The sequence below is a fragment of the Zonotrichia leucophrys genome, chromosome 4, assembly GCF_028769735.1.
Source record: "Zonotrichia leucophrys gambelii isolate GWCS_2022_RI chromosome 4, RI_Zleu_2.0, whole genome shotgun sequence".
NCBI lineage: Eukaryota > Metazoa > Chordata > Aves > Passeriformes > Passerellidae > Zonotrichia > Zonotrichia leucophrys.
In genome coordinates, this window is record NC_088173.1 from 8,746,127 (window position 1) to 8,762,455 (window position 16,329).

General features: G+C 42.9%; 1 protein-coding gene across 1 annotated transcript in view; it reads left to right on the top strand.

Annotated features, from left to right (window-relative positions):
* The first annotated feature begins 5,666 nt into the window (after nt 1-5,666).
* KIT (KIT proto-oncogene, receptor tyrosine kinase) overlaps nt 5,667-16,329 on the top strand; it is a 55,370-nt gene continuing 44,707 nt past the window's right edge. Inside the window, exon 1 of the mRNA XM_064710403.1 lies at nt 5,667-5,901. Coding sequence (XP_064566473.1) covers nt 5,823-5,901 — 79 coding nt within the window. The 5' untranslated portion in view covers nt 5,667-5,822. The remainder of the gene's footprint in view (nt 5,902-16,329) is intronic.

A 16,329-nucleotide genomic window follows, 5' to 3' on the forward strand; every position in this document is an offset into this window, starting at 1 on the left:
ACTCTTCCAGTGTTGTGTAGGTCTACCAACACTGTGGGCATGGGGTTTATAATATATACTGCATTCACAAATACACAGAGATGAAAAAAAAATAAAAAGTCCTCAAAGCCTCTGGCAGTACAAGATAGCTGTAGGAAAATGGAATAAGACTGATAAGAAAATAATCTCTTAGAGACATTTGGTTACCAAGAACTGTGAAGGCAGATAGTAATGAAAGCCTAAATACATACATACCTGCTGTGTGGTCCCCTAAGACACCACAGCACTGCCTTGGTGAGGGTCAGCTACTCCAGAGAGAGTGGCAACAGCATTTACAGCATTTTAATTTTACAGGGATTACTTAAAAAGGCTGCAGGCACAGAAGTGAGAGGCAAAGTTAGCTCTGTGGATACATCTGTAGCAAGCTGCAGGGCCAGCTTTCTCAATGATCGGAGTTACCCTCCCAGAGATGGAGATGCCAACTAATAAGTATCTTACTCTCTAATTAGTTCAGCTGCCCATAGTCATCCTGGGAACGGAACAAAACTGAGCAGAAACTGAGACAAGCTTTGTGAAGAGGCAGCCAAGAAGACCAGGCTTCTGGGTCTTTCTACGAGAAACAGTAAATGGGTCACATGTAGAGTCTGTTTGCCACTCTAAGAACTGTCCTCTCTGAAATAAATACCAGCTGTTTTTAAGACCAAACACTGATATCCTTGTTCCAGACAAGGTGGTAGCATTGTGACAAATCTACCTTGCTTTGTACAAGGAGGCAGAGCAGGCCCTGCAGATGGGGCGAGCACAGAGCAGGAGGCTCATATGATGTTCTTCTGACAAAGGCTGAAGGCTCCACAACAGACATGTGAGAGCTGCACTAACAAGAGGAGTCAAAACAGGCTGCTTGCCTATAAAGTACAACCCAAGTTAGTAACACATTTTAAAGCTGAATATGGGGAACTGAGACATTTCTTCAAACTACACGAAGCTATAAACAAAATGGTACCGAAAGAGCTTTGAAGATACTTTGCAAACCTAAAAAGGAGCCAAGCAGTTTATGATACACCTAAAGAATGCTAAATTAAAATATGTTAAAGAAAGATACTTTGAGAAGCAAGGTGACAAACAAGACATGATAAAAATCCAAGCTTTTTAGTACTCAGGGAACACAGGCAAGAGAAACACCCTCTTCTCCACATCATGCTTTTGACATATATTATCTCAATCAAGGCAGTTCCTTTGCTTTTATTTTAGTGATCTTCTTATTTGACCCCCAGATTTATAAGCAAAACAGTGCAATTTAGCAAATATGTCAAAGCAGTCAACTGGATCTCATGTGGCTTTAATCACCTCAGAGAAAAATGCCTGACAAGCCTCCCTCTAGCCATTTATTTAGACTGCAGATATGGCAAAGCACTGTAAGAAAACACAGAAGGAGTCTTTATAAAGTGAAAAGCGAAGTTAGTTCTTGTCACGAGATTCAGAGCCTGGATATGGTTTCAGCAGCCAAGGCATTAAGATCCTGTGGGGAGCAGGCAGAGAGGGCAAGGACAAGGCTCTCTGGGTCTGCAGCCCAAAGCTGCTGTATGTGAGCTGGCCAGGGAAGAATGGGTAGGGCAGTAAGCTGGGAAAGGAGAATACATTTAAGGAAGCCACATCAGCTGTTTCTCCACAATTATTTTGATACGCTCAACTCATGAAAAAAAAACAACCCAACAACAACTCAGCAATAAAATTAAGTAAGACAAAACCCAGCAATAAAATTAAGTAAGACAAAACTACACTTGAAAAGACCTAGGTTGCTGCACAGAGTCAATTCTCAACAGTGGCCTGTGCAAATAAAGCTGCAAGTGATAAAGGCAAGAACTACACTTGGCAGTTCATAAAGACAAATCTCTTTTCTTAGTAAGATTGCAGGCTATAAACTAAAAAAAAAATACTATCAAGAAGATTAGAGCCTTTATATTCCACTTAAGCTTAGACTGATAAAACAGTGTTAACAATAGTGTGCCATGCATGTGATAACACAAGATGTCTTCAAAACCAGCATATATTTCAAGCTTCAATGACGACTCTATCTGGGCTCTCATTGACATTCAATGCTGGAAAAATCTTTAATTAACTAGGATGGCAATGCTAGTTTAAGATCACAGGCACAATGGGATTTAGTGAGTATTCTCCACAATTGGATTAAAAGGGGATAAGATACACCTCTCACTTTAGTAATACTGAATGGATTCAGTTTGAAGATTCATATTCCAGGGGGAATGAGATAAAGGTGTCCACTTTATCTGAATTTATTTTAGTGTCATCCCTCTAAAATATCAGATGTTTCATCAGTTAAACTGCATGAAGACATTATAATCCTGCCATCTACAGATGAAGTCCTAAGACAAATGCCTATCAAATGCTACCAGTTTACTCCACTTACCCACCCTAACATGTCAGCAAGAAGAGCAGAAGACTAGAGATTAATAAAAGCAATGCAATGGGATGTCCCAAAATCTCAAGGTTTCTAGAAAACAGGTCCTGCTGGATTACACCTTCCTGTACCAACAGTTTAGGCCAGCAGACTTAATGCACTTTTTTTTTTTAATTAATAAAGCAAGAGGCTGAGAAAATCCACAGCTACAGTTTTGCTGATTAGGGTCAAGATACAGCAGAGTGCTGAGTATATATTTTTGCACAATGGTCATATGACATTCCTAACAGTAACCCTTCAGAAATGATGTTTTAGATGAGTGCACAAGGCAGAAATTTAACCACTTTTTACTTTTTAAAAGCTTAACAAACTTTTATCCCTGTGATTAGATAGGTTTTACAGCAACATTGGTAAATCAATATGTGTTTCAAACTCTTGTAATTTCTCAAAGCCTTCAGGAATCACAGAGGAGTTAATTCTGAAGCTGTCTGGTTTGCTGGGGCTGCCAGTTTATATGAGAGAGCCATGTTCCAGCCTAAAGTCTGTCAATCTGCAATTTAGAAAAAAGAAACTACAGCCTTATAGAAGAAATTGTTATCGTGGGCTATCGGGAAGGATTTTAGCCAGCATTGATTGGCTGTATCAGAAGAGTATTTCCTCTCTTCTCAATAGATACATTTTGTCATAGATAAAAAGATTCTAAGATTATTTATGCTGTAAAAAAGGTTTTCATAGCTCTGACAAATAAATTGTTTTAAACCATCAAACTCACTCATTTCCAAATGCATTTCCATTCAGATACAGAAATGACAAGCCCTTCATTAAAGCAGCAGTTTTTTGATGGCATTAGCTTAATCTTACCGATATTATTGACCTATTCAATGTTTACTTCAGCAAGCATTCCCATGGATATCTAAAAGCAATATTTTGAATTGACTTTTCAAAGGAGCTCATCCACAAATTTTAAATTACTTTCAGGCTTTCAAGCTGAAGTGAACTTCTCAAATATAATTTCACATATTTCTCCAAGCTTATCACTCTTATCTCCAAATCTGTTTTGTGTCCAAAGGCTGTAGATCTCTCTTGTCTCTCTCTTCATTCTACACTCTCCCAAATGTCAACCTTCAGTTGTCAAACTGAAGAGAGGAACATGTGAGGCTGGCTGCAAAGCCAAAGAAGAACCTTTCTGGTTTATGCTCACATATTTCGGACAAAGGTAGGAAAAAGACTTAAGAGAAACCTCCACTGCTCAAGAAACTTTCTTTTGCTTCTATAATGCAAACAGGATATAGACAACAGAATTTACAGCATTTAGTGCAATCCACTGAAAAGGGCAACTGCATTTATCATTATAATTATTAAAAATAAATGAAGGGGAAAGGTTAAAAGCAATTCACCTTTGTTTCCCACTTACTGTTGCTATTTATAGTCAGTCAAAGCACGTGGAGAATGCTGTTGCCACTTTGATTTTGAGATCCAACATTGAGCTAATGTTTGTGAAAATGAGGCATATGATGCAGAGCCACGCGGAGTTCGGATTCATGTGATCAGGGATGTGCAGGACCTAAAGGCAGGCCACTAACCGAAGGAGCACTAATCAAGGAGAACAGGGAAAAACCTGCCACAATAACAACATCACATGTTCCTTGATAATGCTTCAGTGAAAACCTCTTACAGTGTACAGTGCCCTGCCTTTGCATCTTTAAGAAATTAAATGCTCTGAGTGTTTACATTAAAAAATTCCAGTTCACTTTTTTTCTCCTACAGAAACACCTGGAAAATGAGGGGGGCACTAATAAATTAAGTATTTTGGTAAATTTTTTCCTCCCTAAGATTAATTCGATGAGGCTAGCACCTAGTAAGAAACGTGATTTTAAAACGCTATTTGATTTAGAAATTGTTGGTGTGCTAACAAAAAGTATTCCATTTTGCAGCAGAGGAAGGATTCACCTATCAAAAGAGACTGGCTGTCAGAGATGAAAGAGCGTAAAGAAACGGAGAGAGCCATTTTAAACATGTAAGACAAGACTTTCATCTCATGCTGGACCATGTGGGACAGCGCTATTAACCTTGGGAAAAAATCTGACAGGAGTGAAAAAGAAAGGAAGATGAAGAAAAAAAAGGAATATTTTACCTTCAATAATTTTTTGGATCTGTACTGACACATTTCAAGAAGTCTACATTTATGCTTTTCCAGGGGTGAAAGTTTTGCCATATGTCCTCTGCATCTTTCTGTACATCCAGAAGTGTTGTTATGGGTTTTCTGACAATCTGTGTGTCCTTTGTCCACCTGCCTGTTCAGGTGCTGCTACCTTGGGCAGAGCATGGCTGGGGAATGCATACATGACTCTTTTGCCTGGGTCACTTGTCTACCTTCCTTCCACCTCAACAGCGTGTGACACTGACTGCCAAAGTAGCGTTAAAGCTAGACATTTGTGTAGTTTGTGTTATTTATGCCTGCAGAGCAGCTCCACTCCAGTTCTGCAGCTACAGAAGGGAGTGCTCCCAGATACCCGTCAGTGGTCTCATCGGTGCTTAAAAAACTCCCTCTGTGGGATTCCACAACCCCTTCTTGCAATGCATTTGTAGTCTAAATCCTCCTTGCTCTTTGCAATCGCCTTCCTTACATATAAGCGATTTTTTTTCCTGAGAATTAAGACGATAACTTTTTATCTTGCCCTTGAGGAACATGAAAAACAATCGCTCACAATCCTTTTCTTAAGGACCCTTTCCACTGTTAAGCTCCCTGTCAGTTTTCTCTTTTCCATACCAAACCAGCCACTTCTTTCAAGTCTTCGCTTTGTGCCACAGCACACACTTTTAAGTCTCACTCTAGGTGCTCTGGCCCTTAATAGGTGGTGGCCCACAGCGGGCTGAGTCGATCCCAGAAGTGCGAGGCAGGGCGGAGGCGATACCTTTGGTGCCTCCAGAACCTGCTGTGACACCTCCAGGAGCGATCAGTGAGGATTTCAAAGCTAGGCAAATACGCTTTTGTACCTGCCCTTTAAGGGATGCTCTCTCCGTTTCCAGCTCCTGTGCCCAGCCCGGCCGCTCCCCCCCGCCTTTCTCCGGTCCACGCTCCACTTGGGCTTACGCGGCCCCGATCCCTGGGGGTGCTCGGCACGGCAGAATGCTGCCCGTGAGGAGGGCGAGCTCTCCCCCACGACAGCACCGTGCGCACGTTCAGCCACGGGGCTCTGTGCTTTTTTCTTAAACCGTTCTCTTTAGGGGCTTCAGGGCGAGCCCGCGGGGGCTCCCGGCGCGCGGCCCTTCCCGGGGGCGGGGGCGCCTCGCTCACCTGCGCCCATCCCCGCGGCGGCGGCGGGGCGGGGGCCGGGGCGGGGCGGGGCCGCCTCTACTCCGCTCCCTCCCGCGGGGCTCGGGCATCTCCGCGCCGGGCGCTGCGAGCGGCAGCCGCGCCGGGATGGAGGGCGCGATCCTCGCCCGGGAGCCGGCACACACCGCGCTGCTGCTGCTGTTGCTGCTGAGCCTCTTTCCCGCAGGTGGGAGCCGCGGGCGCGGGCGGGCGCGGAGCCCCGCGGGGCCGGGATCAGCATGGGCGGCGGCGGCGGGGAAAACTTCGGCGCTGGCGGCCCCTTCCACGGGGCAGCGCCGCGGCGGGGGTCGGGCGGCAGCCCGCGCTGTGCCCGGCATCGCCCCGCGCTGCCCTGGTGGGACGCCCCGCCGGAGAAATAAAGTCCTTTGTTTGCCGTGCGCGGCTATCCGGGGCTGGGAGAGGGGCCGGCAGGGAACCCCTCCACCCCCCCTCCACCTCCCCGGCCGGGCTGTTTTGACAATAAACTGTCCGGGGATCAGTACAAAACGTCCCCGCGGTTAAGTGCTCGTTGAACAATGGGCAGGGACGAGCAGCCGGCGTCAGGTGTCCAGCGCTGTGCAGCGGGGTGCAGCTCCCGGAGGAGCAAGTGGGCTGTGTCCAGCGCTGTGCAGCTCCCGCGGGAGCAGGTGGGCTGTGTCCAGCGCTGTGCAGCTCCTGGGGGTGCAGGTGGGCTGTGTCCAGCGCTGTGCAGCTCCCGTGGGAGCAAGTGGGCTGTGTCCAGCGCTGTGCAGCTCCCGCGGGAGCAGGTGGGCTGTGTCCAGGCTGTGCAGCTCCCGGGGGTGCAGGTGGGCTCGGTGCCCTCTGCGCCCGCCGGTGCAGCCCCAGCGGGGCAGGGCATCGGGGCTTATCTCTTGCGGCACTGACGGACCTTCGCGGTGAAAAGGAGGGCGATAGGAGCCTCTCAGGCCTTCAGGGGATCAGCTGGTGCTGAAACTTTGATGTGTTGTAGGTTCCCTTCCACTCGTTTCTAAAAAGGGAGTTTATTTGTTGACCTCTCAGCCCGGGAGCACAGGTCTAATGGTTTAAATACTGTATGTGGCTGCAGAGCTGGGCGACTTCGCACAGGGCTTTCAGAGCCGCCCTGCATCTCCTTTCGTGGTCTGTGGGCTTAGGAGGCGTTTGGCTGTGTCCCGCGATGGTGCTGGAAGGAGGTCGCTGCTAGACCTGGGGAGGAATCTGGCCCTGGGCACTAAAGTCTGAAAGGAGATAACATGAAAGGTTCTTTCGCTGCTTATCTAAGAACGAGGTTAGGATCCAGGGAAGCGATGCACAGCGATAGGTGTTTAACGTCTGCTGCCACCACCAGAGAGGAGCCTCGCAGAGCACCCTGTGTGACACAGGCGGGGAGGGTTCCGCCAGCCGCTGCCCAGGGCAGCAAATACCGCTAAAACACCAGAAACCAGCAGCAGTGACAATTTACACTTCTTCGTTGTAAAACACTTTAGGATGCCTTAACGGTTTTTTTAAGGTAACTTTTTGTGTTTGCTGTATTTTTGTTTATTGGTAATCTGAGTAAATGTGGTATCTGGCAATTTGGGCTTTCCTATTTAGAAGTACTCACATAAGGCTGCAAAATGCTGTGGCCACAGGAATGGAAAAGTCTCCTACCCATGAGTTATTCCTAGAAAGAAATTTTTTAAATGTTGAAATGATTAATACCTGCCAGCTTTCTTTACTTCATTAATTTCTTGCCTGCACTTTAAGGCTATCCTTCATCATATAGTTAGGCTGTCCTTAAGGAAAGCTTGGGTAACAGTGAGGATTCTGAGGATTCTGAGAGGACCACTGATAGCGGTCCTGGAAGACAGAGGTGCAATTTCCAGAGTACTGGAGAACCAAGGAGAATCAATGAGAGCCTTCCTCATGATCGTTCTTCTCGTTCTGGGTTTGTACACTTACTTGTGGGAGACTTCAGGGACACATCAGACAAAAACTTGTGTGAGCAAAACCACACCATGTTGTAAGAAATAACCTGCTACTGCAAAAGACAGCTGTCCTTGGATATGCATGTGCATCGTCTGTGTATCACACAGGTGTAGGAGTATTCTGGGCTGGTTTTGTGGTGCTGGGCAAGGTATTAATGTGATGGTCTGAGTCCTGGCAGTAGTATAGGAACCTTAGAAGTGACAGGCAGGACAGAGCTGGTGTGCTGTTCTGGATTGCTCCAGAGCTAGTTCGGCCCTGTGCTACTTTTGGTTTTGTCTCAGTGTAGACACTTGGCTGGGATGATCTCCCTGTTGAGACCTATCCTGTTTATCAGTGTACAGGTTTATAATAAGTATCCTTTTTTGGCTGTTGGTCAAGAGCGTCTTCCTTTGGTTTGCAAGCTGGGAAGGAGGATGTAGAAAACAGCTCAAATGTAGCTTCTCAAAGGGTAAACCATTCATCTTTTCTGTCCATAGTCCCTTCCTACTCTTTGTTTTACTTGCAAGCTAACATGCTTCCATACTTCCTTCAATTTGGGACTTGCCTCGTCCTCATTTTGATGCAATATTCTGGAATGATCTTTTCTCTTTTCTTCTCTTGTCCTCCCTCAAGGCATGCTTTGTCCCCCATCATCCAGTACTCTGCCAGAATCCCTTGTGTTTCCATCCTGTGGTCATGAAAGACTGGACATGGTTCCCTTCAGCATCCATCCATCATTGCAACCTTTTTCCCTCCCCCGCAGTCAGATGCAGAGTAATAGGAGACTCTCCCTGTGCCCAGAGGGAAGAATGTCTGTTTTCATGATGCTCCCTGCTACCTATCAGCCACGAGGGAAGAAGCTTGAAGAAGGAAGATTGAATTTGATCAGGATTCTGATTGCTGTCATTCAGTCACTGCCTTGACCCCCCTCAAGCCATCTGAGTATCTTGCCCTCCCTACTCACATTTCCATCTCTGCTCTCTCCTCCTTTTCCTCCCTCCCCTGTGGCAGTGCAGAGTCTCCTGTGCAGAAATGTAGCCTAAGGGCACTGCCAGGAGCAGAATGGAAATGTCAAAGATTGCTCAATATTCAACTCTTTTTCCCTGCACTGCCACTGGGAACCTTTTCTCTACAAGTGCGTGAGTGATTTTTGTTCGGGCTTTGTAATAAAGAATGTGACAAATTTGGCAAGAAGTGAGACTCCCATTTACATCCTGTTTAAATACCATTCACAGAGACTGAAGGCATTTCCATGTGCTTATTTTGCCAGAGAGAGCCTCTTGTCAACAGATGACTGCAGCTGTAGTACTGTTGGGTTGTATTGGCTCTCTGTGGGTTTTCCAGCTCTCCCAGTGATTGTCCAAACAGTAACGCTTCTTTGCAGGTGCCTGAATTCAGCAAAGGATCCTGAGTCACCTCCAGAAGGGACATGCTGCCCCAGGATACAGGTGGAATTGGAAGGGATATGTCTTTAGCACATGTAAACATGAGCTAGGACAGGTCTTGGGAGAAACATTTGGGTCATATTCCAGTCAGTTGGAGGTTCTCCTAGTGAAGCTTGTCCTTTTTGCTCTCTGGTCTGTTCTGAGAGACTAATGGTATCTCTGTAGTATTTAGATTTCTGTCTGAACTATAATTTGTTGTTACTGCAAGCTATTAGAAAGATCTTTAAGGACTGTCTGGAGCTGCCAAACTAAATGCCAAATACTAGGCATGTGTAGTTTGAAGGAAAGCTGCTTTCTAGTCCAAATACTAAACAGTCTGATGGAATCTGAAGGTAAGGAACAACAAATTCTGGATAAAACTAGAGCCACGCAGCATCCAAGAGTTTCAACAACATATATGTTTATCTACAACACACAATGACTGATACAATCTCATATCAGTCTTGTAGAAGAGAGGCAGTAATTGCTCAAGGTTAAGCCACTTTTCAGCTTTTATTTTTTTCTCTCTCCATGAAGATGAATGCCATTGCAGAGATCGAGTGTTACACATTGTCTTGCTCTATGGCTGTGACACATGATTTTACAGATGTTGTTTTCTTTTTCATCTAGTACAAACATCTTCCAGGATTTTGACTCATTTCCTTAAGTCTCTTTCAGCTGTTCAGAGAATGGCTAGAGGAAATGAGGTCTGATATCCTAATGCATTGCATTCACTGTAAGTACCCTCTCACTTGGAGTACATAACTTTACCTTTCTAAAATTTTGGAATGTCTTTCTGACTGTTCCCATGCACAAGAAACAAGTTGCAGATGTTTCTGTCCCTTGGAAACTCAGCTTCCCTAGTTGGGGCTTCTCAGCTGTAACAGAGCTTGAGGTGTTCATTGTAACTTTGGGCAGGAGAGAAGAGTTGATGCTGAGGCGCCTAAGGAAAGTGTGTTACATCTTTTGGTCATTTATTTAAAACAATCTGAAGAGAATGCACACAGAAATTATGAGAACTTGCCATAAAACGAATTTTAAAATTACTACTATACTTCTATATTACTGTATTCTATAGTACTGTGGTTGTCTTTTTCAGTGACTTTTAGGAAGCTAGAAGTAGGTTGGTTTTTTTTCCCCACTAGGACCCTGTTTGACAATGAATCCTGCAAACAGTCATAAATGAACGTAATTTTACGCGTGTGAGCAGTCTCCTTGGCTGGCTGCCAAACCTAATGACAACTGAAGTGTATTGTTTGTCCACTGGCCAAGATTGCTGCCGTTAGTGATAAAAGCATAAGGAGAGTGTAAACATCTGTGTTTGAGGGGACAACGTGACTCCTGTTTTCTAGGGGATACCAATTAGAAAGCTCAGTAAATGTTATTTTCTCAGTGGATTTCCTCTTGGGGATTATATTGATTTATTCTGAAAACACCGGTTTTCAGATTTAATGGATTTTTAATGATATCTTTCACGTTGCAAAAGATTTTTTTACAGCATGTCAGGCTCTTGACTTTACCAGCAAAGAGACATGTAAATAACAGAAAAAATTTCTAATGTTGCTACCATGCTATGCAACTTCTGGGCTGCTCCATGGGGATCATTTCTGGAAATTGAACTAAAATGAAGCATCACTGGGTACCATTAAGAGCTACAGGGTTTTTTGTCACTGGGGGAGCTGACTGCATTCAATGTCTATAATTTTAAATGTCATCTTGGCAGTTGAATCTGTAATCACGTAACACAATCGAATATCTGATATGGAGAAGAATTCTCCGGTCAACTAAGCACTGGCAGTTGTAAATCTAAGTGATAAAGAGGATGCATGGGCTGATTTAAGTTAAGAAGAGATGAACACTGTGGCAGGCAAATGTGAAAATCAGAGAGATGCATCTCTTACAGGTTCTTTGGAAGCATGGCAAATGCCAGGTTAGTCCTACATCTCCTGTCTTTTCCTGTCAGTCCTGAGCAGTTGTCCCCTGCTCCTGCAGGGTGACTGTGCTCCTCGTGAGGGACCAGAGGGCTGCAGCAAGTCTCCTGTGAAGACAGGCTGAGAGAGCTGGGGCTGTCCAGTCTGGAGAAGAGAAGGCTGGGGTGGGTTTGTTTTACAGAAAGGCATTGTGCAAAAGCCACACAGGAAAAAGAAATCAAGCTTGGTTGGTTATAACCTGTCATTGAGAGCCTGCATGCTTTGAAGGGGTGGAAAATCCCAGTGAGCTGTGTAATAGAAATGTTTTGGGTGTTCACATACCTAGGCCATTCAGAACTAACCAGATTCCTGCTGACAGGTATCATGAGATTTAAAACTTGCTCTTGGCTCTCTTACTTAATCTGTTTTTTGTTCAGGAGTTAATGGCTGCGCTGGATGTCACATGTTGAAGGTTTTGTCTGCAGGCCTCAGGACTGGAAACTTCATTCTTTGCTGTATGAAATCTGATTTTCTCATGCATTCATCTTTTTCCTGCAGCTGGGCTTTTCATAGACACAGCAAGTCTCAGGAAGCTCCCATAGAACTCTGAGTAAGGCTGGAGGAGACCTGCAGAGATCTGCTCTGTCCCCAGCTCTCCCCTGTAGTCAGATGGAGCAGATCTCCCCACACAGACTTTTGTTGTAACCTGCTCTAAGGCAGATTTGTGCTGCAGACTCTTACCACCTGTTTTTTCTAGTAAATAGGTATTAAAGGTCAAAAGCTTCTGATACCTAATCTCCCTTGCTGGTTGCCTAATTCCATCCTTTTATTCTCATGGTCTTTTGGATATGTGAACTACTCATCACCATCCTTTTTATAATACTATTTTACACATCGATGATATAAACCCTTCGGCTTCTCTTTTCCATGATAAACCTTTTCAGACATTTTCTTTTGGAGTATCTTTTGTAACTCCTCCTCCTCCTGCTCTTCTCAGCCCTCTCAGACTTGTTTGCATTTTTTCCAGATACAATCTTAAAACTGACATCTGACTGCAGATGAGAAATGCAGTGTTTCCAGGTCCAATAAAATGGTCACCTCCCCCTGTACTATGTGCTTCAATTTGATTCAAAGCATTGTAAATCTGATTTTAATCATGATTTAAATCAGCCAACAGTAAGCCTCATTTTAACTGTTTTGCATTTGTACTTAATCATTTTGCAAAGAAAGGTTTAACCTCCTTTATTACCATTGAGATAGAGTTTTAATTAAATATAGCCTTTGCAGTTAATGTTATACTTACTTTGATTAATCACTGTGCCTGTATTTAAGCAATTATGTAGCTTGTTATATATACACTGATCCTGATTCTTCATGTGTATGTTTTAGTATGAAAATAGAAAATGTTGACATTTCTTGTATTAGATAATTGATTTTTGCTGATGATTTGCATCGATTACAATGACGGAAACAAGAATTCTGAAATGTTCTTCCGTTAGATAAAAAATTGCACCACATAGAAGCCAGCCAATTCAGAAGAAAAAACTCATTGAGAAATGTTTTGAAAAAAAGAATTAATGCCTGAAAGGCCTATCTGTAGTCAAAACTGATGGCTTCTAATCACTATGCTACAAAAATTTTAGGACTAGTCCATGTCATTCTCTCCTTATTCTTAGAATAGCAATGGAAGGAAACATTCATGGGGTTTTTTTCCAACTCCAGATCAGTAGCTCCTCTTTGAATGGACTAGATGCTTAATTGAGTTGTATTGAATGGACTGAAATAAAGAAAATATTTTCTCTGCACCTGCTAGGAAACTCCACATCTCAAAGGCTGGTTTATTGCTGCAGCACAACCTGCCTGAAGGTGCTCAGGGGCTGACTTTGATGAATCCAGTAGTTATATTATCTTTAAAATGTTGACAGCAAATTTCCAGCTTGAATAAATTTTTACTTTTACTTTTATAATGATTAGAGGAGCTGTAAGTTTAAATTTACATTGCTGTATTTTCAAAATCACTGTTGAGTATTTTTACCTTTTAAAAGGAAAATATACATTATAAAAATGCCATGGTTTTACTTTTTCATGTCATATTACATTAAATATGCCGTTTAATATGGGGTATTTTTACCTGAAATGATTCTGTTTGTATGCCTTATATACAATTCTGTGCTAGGACCTGATCCTGAAGCATTCATTTTTTTGCTGTGCAGTGGCTGGTTGATTCTCTTTTTCACTTTTGATGCTTGTTTGCTATTGTCTATACTATGGAAGTGCTTTCCATGTCTGGATGAGCTTAACTTTTATATTTTGAAAAGCAATTATATTACCTTCCACAAAATAAAAGCTTCCTCCCATTAGTGTTCATTTTAACACAAGCTGTTAAAGTTTCCTATTCCATAGCATGTCTGACTTCCAGGTATTATACTTAAAATTGCTGACTTTGCAGGAGTATTAATGTTATCATACCTAGGATTTGAGATATGCAGCACAATAAAAGAGGTCCCATGGAAGGAGCAGAAGCAAGCCCTGTATTTCTGGTCTCCTATAATCTAGATCTATTCAGAAGAGATGATGGAATGGGATTCCCTGTTTAAGCAGGCACTTGGGCTGCACTCACATGAAGTAGTCCTCTGTGTATCTTTCCTGGAGCAGGAAGGAGGACTGCTTATCAGTAAGCAGTTACATGTATATATGTCATGTATGTGCAATTTCTGATAAGGCTTATAAGTAAACTAGAGAATAAAGTACAATTTAAAAGCAAAAACTACAAGTTGGACTTCTGTGATAACGGAGAGTTATTTATCTCATTGCCAAAAGACTGAGGAAATGAAGCTGAATTGTCAGAAATATATCCAAGTCTCTATATTCAAAGCACTTCTATCTAAGACAACATCAGTGACAGATGTTCCTGGGTGTTGGTGTGATTGTCTGAGGTGAAATTTTTCACCTGAGGGTGTTCTGAGAAATGTGCCAGTGACTCCTCCTGAAACTGTCCCAGTCATGGTTTAAGAAGGCATAGGCAAAGATACATATCTAATACACTAGGTACCTCACTAAAAATGACTTATTAGGTTTGGTATTGTCTGTAAAACAATACTTTTACAATAATTTTTTACCAACATCTTAATAGAAAAGTTTAATGTTATTTAGACAAGGGAAATCTAAGTTCTTGCAGGCTTATCAAAAATCTCTGAATAGGTACACTTAATTTATACAGACAAATGTGGAAACATCCCAAAACCTGCCTCTTAAATCCTGGATCCTGTACCATGTGCCTGTATGACATTATGTAATGACTTGTATTTTGGTAACACAACTATATAAATACTCTATCTTTTTACTACACCCAGAATTTTTCTCATTAATCTGTCAGTTCTTTCAATGAAGGAAAGGAGAATACAAAGTATTATGGACATGAAAGATAGCTGTGTCTTTTCTGCAAAATTTGGTGAACATGTTAATCTGAAAGTCTTGTTTATTGCTGTAATCTTCTAGGAAAATGTACTGAACTAAATATCTAGAGAAAGTAAAAAGCAGCGTTCCTCTTTGTGGTATTTAATGTGGTCCATCATAAGAGCAGTGATAACATAATTATGCAATTATTGGTATATTTTCCCCTCTGGAGGCCTTATGTAGATGATTACCAGTGCACCTTTTAATGAAATTGCTACTATTTGATAAAATTACTGCCAAGACTTGAAATAATTAGAATTCGCATTGCCAAAAGTCTTACATCTCCTTCCTCAGTTGAGCCTTTTCCAAATAGGCATTAATTCAGATTGCAAAGCGATTTACTGTTCTCCAGTTTTCTCGTTTCCCTTCATTAAAATTACCTTTTCACTGCATTTCAGAAAACATGCTTTCAAGCCTATGTTGCTCATTACAAGGAACATTCGTTCAAAATGGAAGTTGAAAGACACTGCACCTTTTAATGTAAATGTCAGCAAAGAGAAGTGAGAAGAAAGAGCCATTAAAGGAATAGATGGGGCACATGACAGCTGAATATGAATACACTATGCATATAGTGTGCTTTTTCATTCCTTCTAATCATTCTCTATACTTACTTCATAATTTGTTTATTTATGTGTCTAACAGCTGACAAAACTAACCATGGGGACAGCTGGTTAATAAGTAATTTTGGAAATTAGAGGAAAGAAGGCAATAATTCAGTAGGAGTAAGAATCAGTCTAAATGTATAAATCTCAATGCTGACAATCACTGTGGCATGCAGTTGCTCTTTTTTTTTTTTTTGCAAGTCTACTTGTGTGTGTACATACATACATATTTAGCTGTACTCTGTGTTTCTCTCTGAATAAGAATTATCAGATAGTTGTTGTAAGCATAGACCATTCTAGTTTAAAAAAAAAACCACCAAAACTGGCAGGTCAGTCATGCATTGGGTTTGGATTTATTCACTAATACATTGCCTGTAGATTCCTTCCATGGTGGGAAGTTTAGGTATGAGACCACAGTGCGCCAATGTAATATAATGAAATGAATTAATCACCTAGAGTAGGTTGTCACACACAGTGCTTCAGGATAAGCGACTGGGCTAATGTAGTGCATGTGGTACTCCTTCAAAAAACAAATCTCAAAACAACAGGAAAAGTCCCAAAGCCATGTCTTCTCAAAAAGGAGGATTCAGGGAGGTACTGTATTCAGCCTTAGAAAGAAACATGGTGTTTGATCCTGCTGTACCCATTTAGTATGTGTGCTAAACTAGAATTATATTCAGCTACATGTCTGCCTTTGACAAATGGCTCTATTTGCAGAGTGAGGGATGCCTGTCAGAAAGGGCAAGCTGCTCAGCAGGCAGGAACAATAGCCTGTTTGCATGGCTGCATTTTCCTCACCCCAGCAAGGGAAGTAAAGCCAGCAGGGAGGAGGAAGGTGTCTCTGTCTCTGGAAGGTCCAGTGACTTCCCCCAGCCCCTGGCCTTGAGCAAGTGTTGTGCTTGCATGCATGGGGCAGCTCTCACATGGTTGTGGAGGTCATGTGAGGCATCTGCTCTGCTAAGCCTGCTTCTGAAGCAAAGTGTTGTTAGCTGCATCACTAATTGGTGTGACAAGACCCCCTGCAGGAGGACCTGCTGGCTTCCACCCACCAGCCAGGGGTTGTCCCAGGTGCTCATGTTTAGCCTGGCTGAAGATTCTGTGAATGTTTCTCCCAGAGACTGTGATATACAGGGTCTGTAGAGCTGGCTGGGTTTGGCTTCTTGCTACCTGTCTCTGATACTGGCTCTTCCTGATTCACCACATCTTGTTCTGGGGAGTGCGTAACCTCTCTCCAGGTGTAGCTGTCCCCACAGTCTCCTGAGCTCTTTTCTCTGCAAGTGCTAAGCACCAAGTGCCT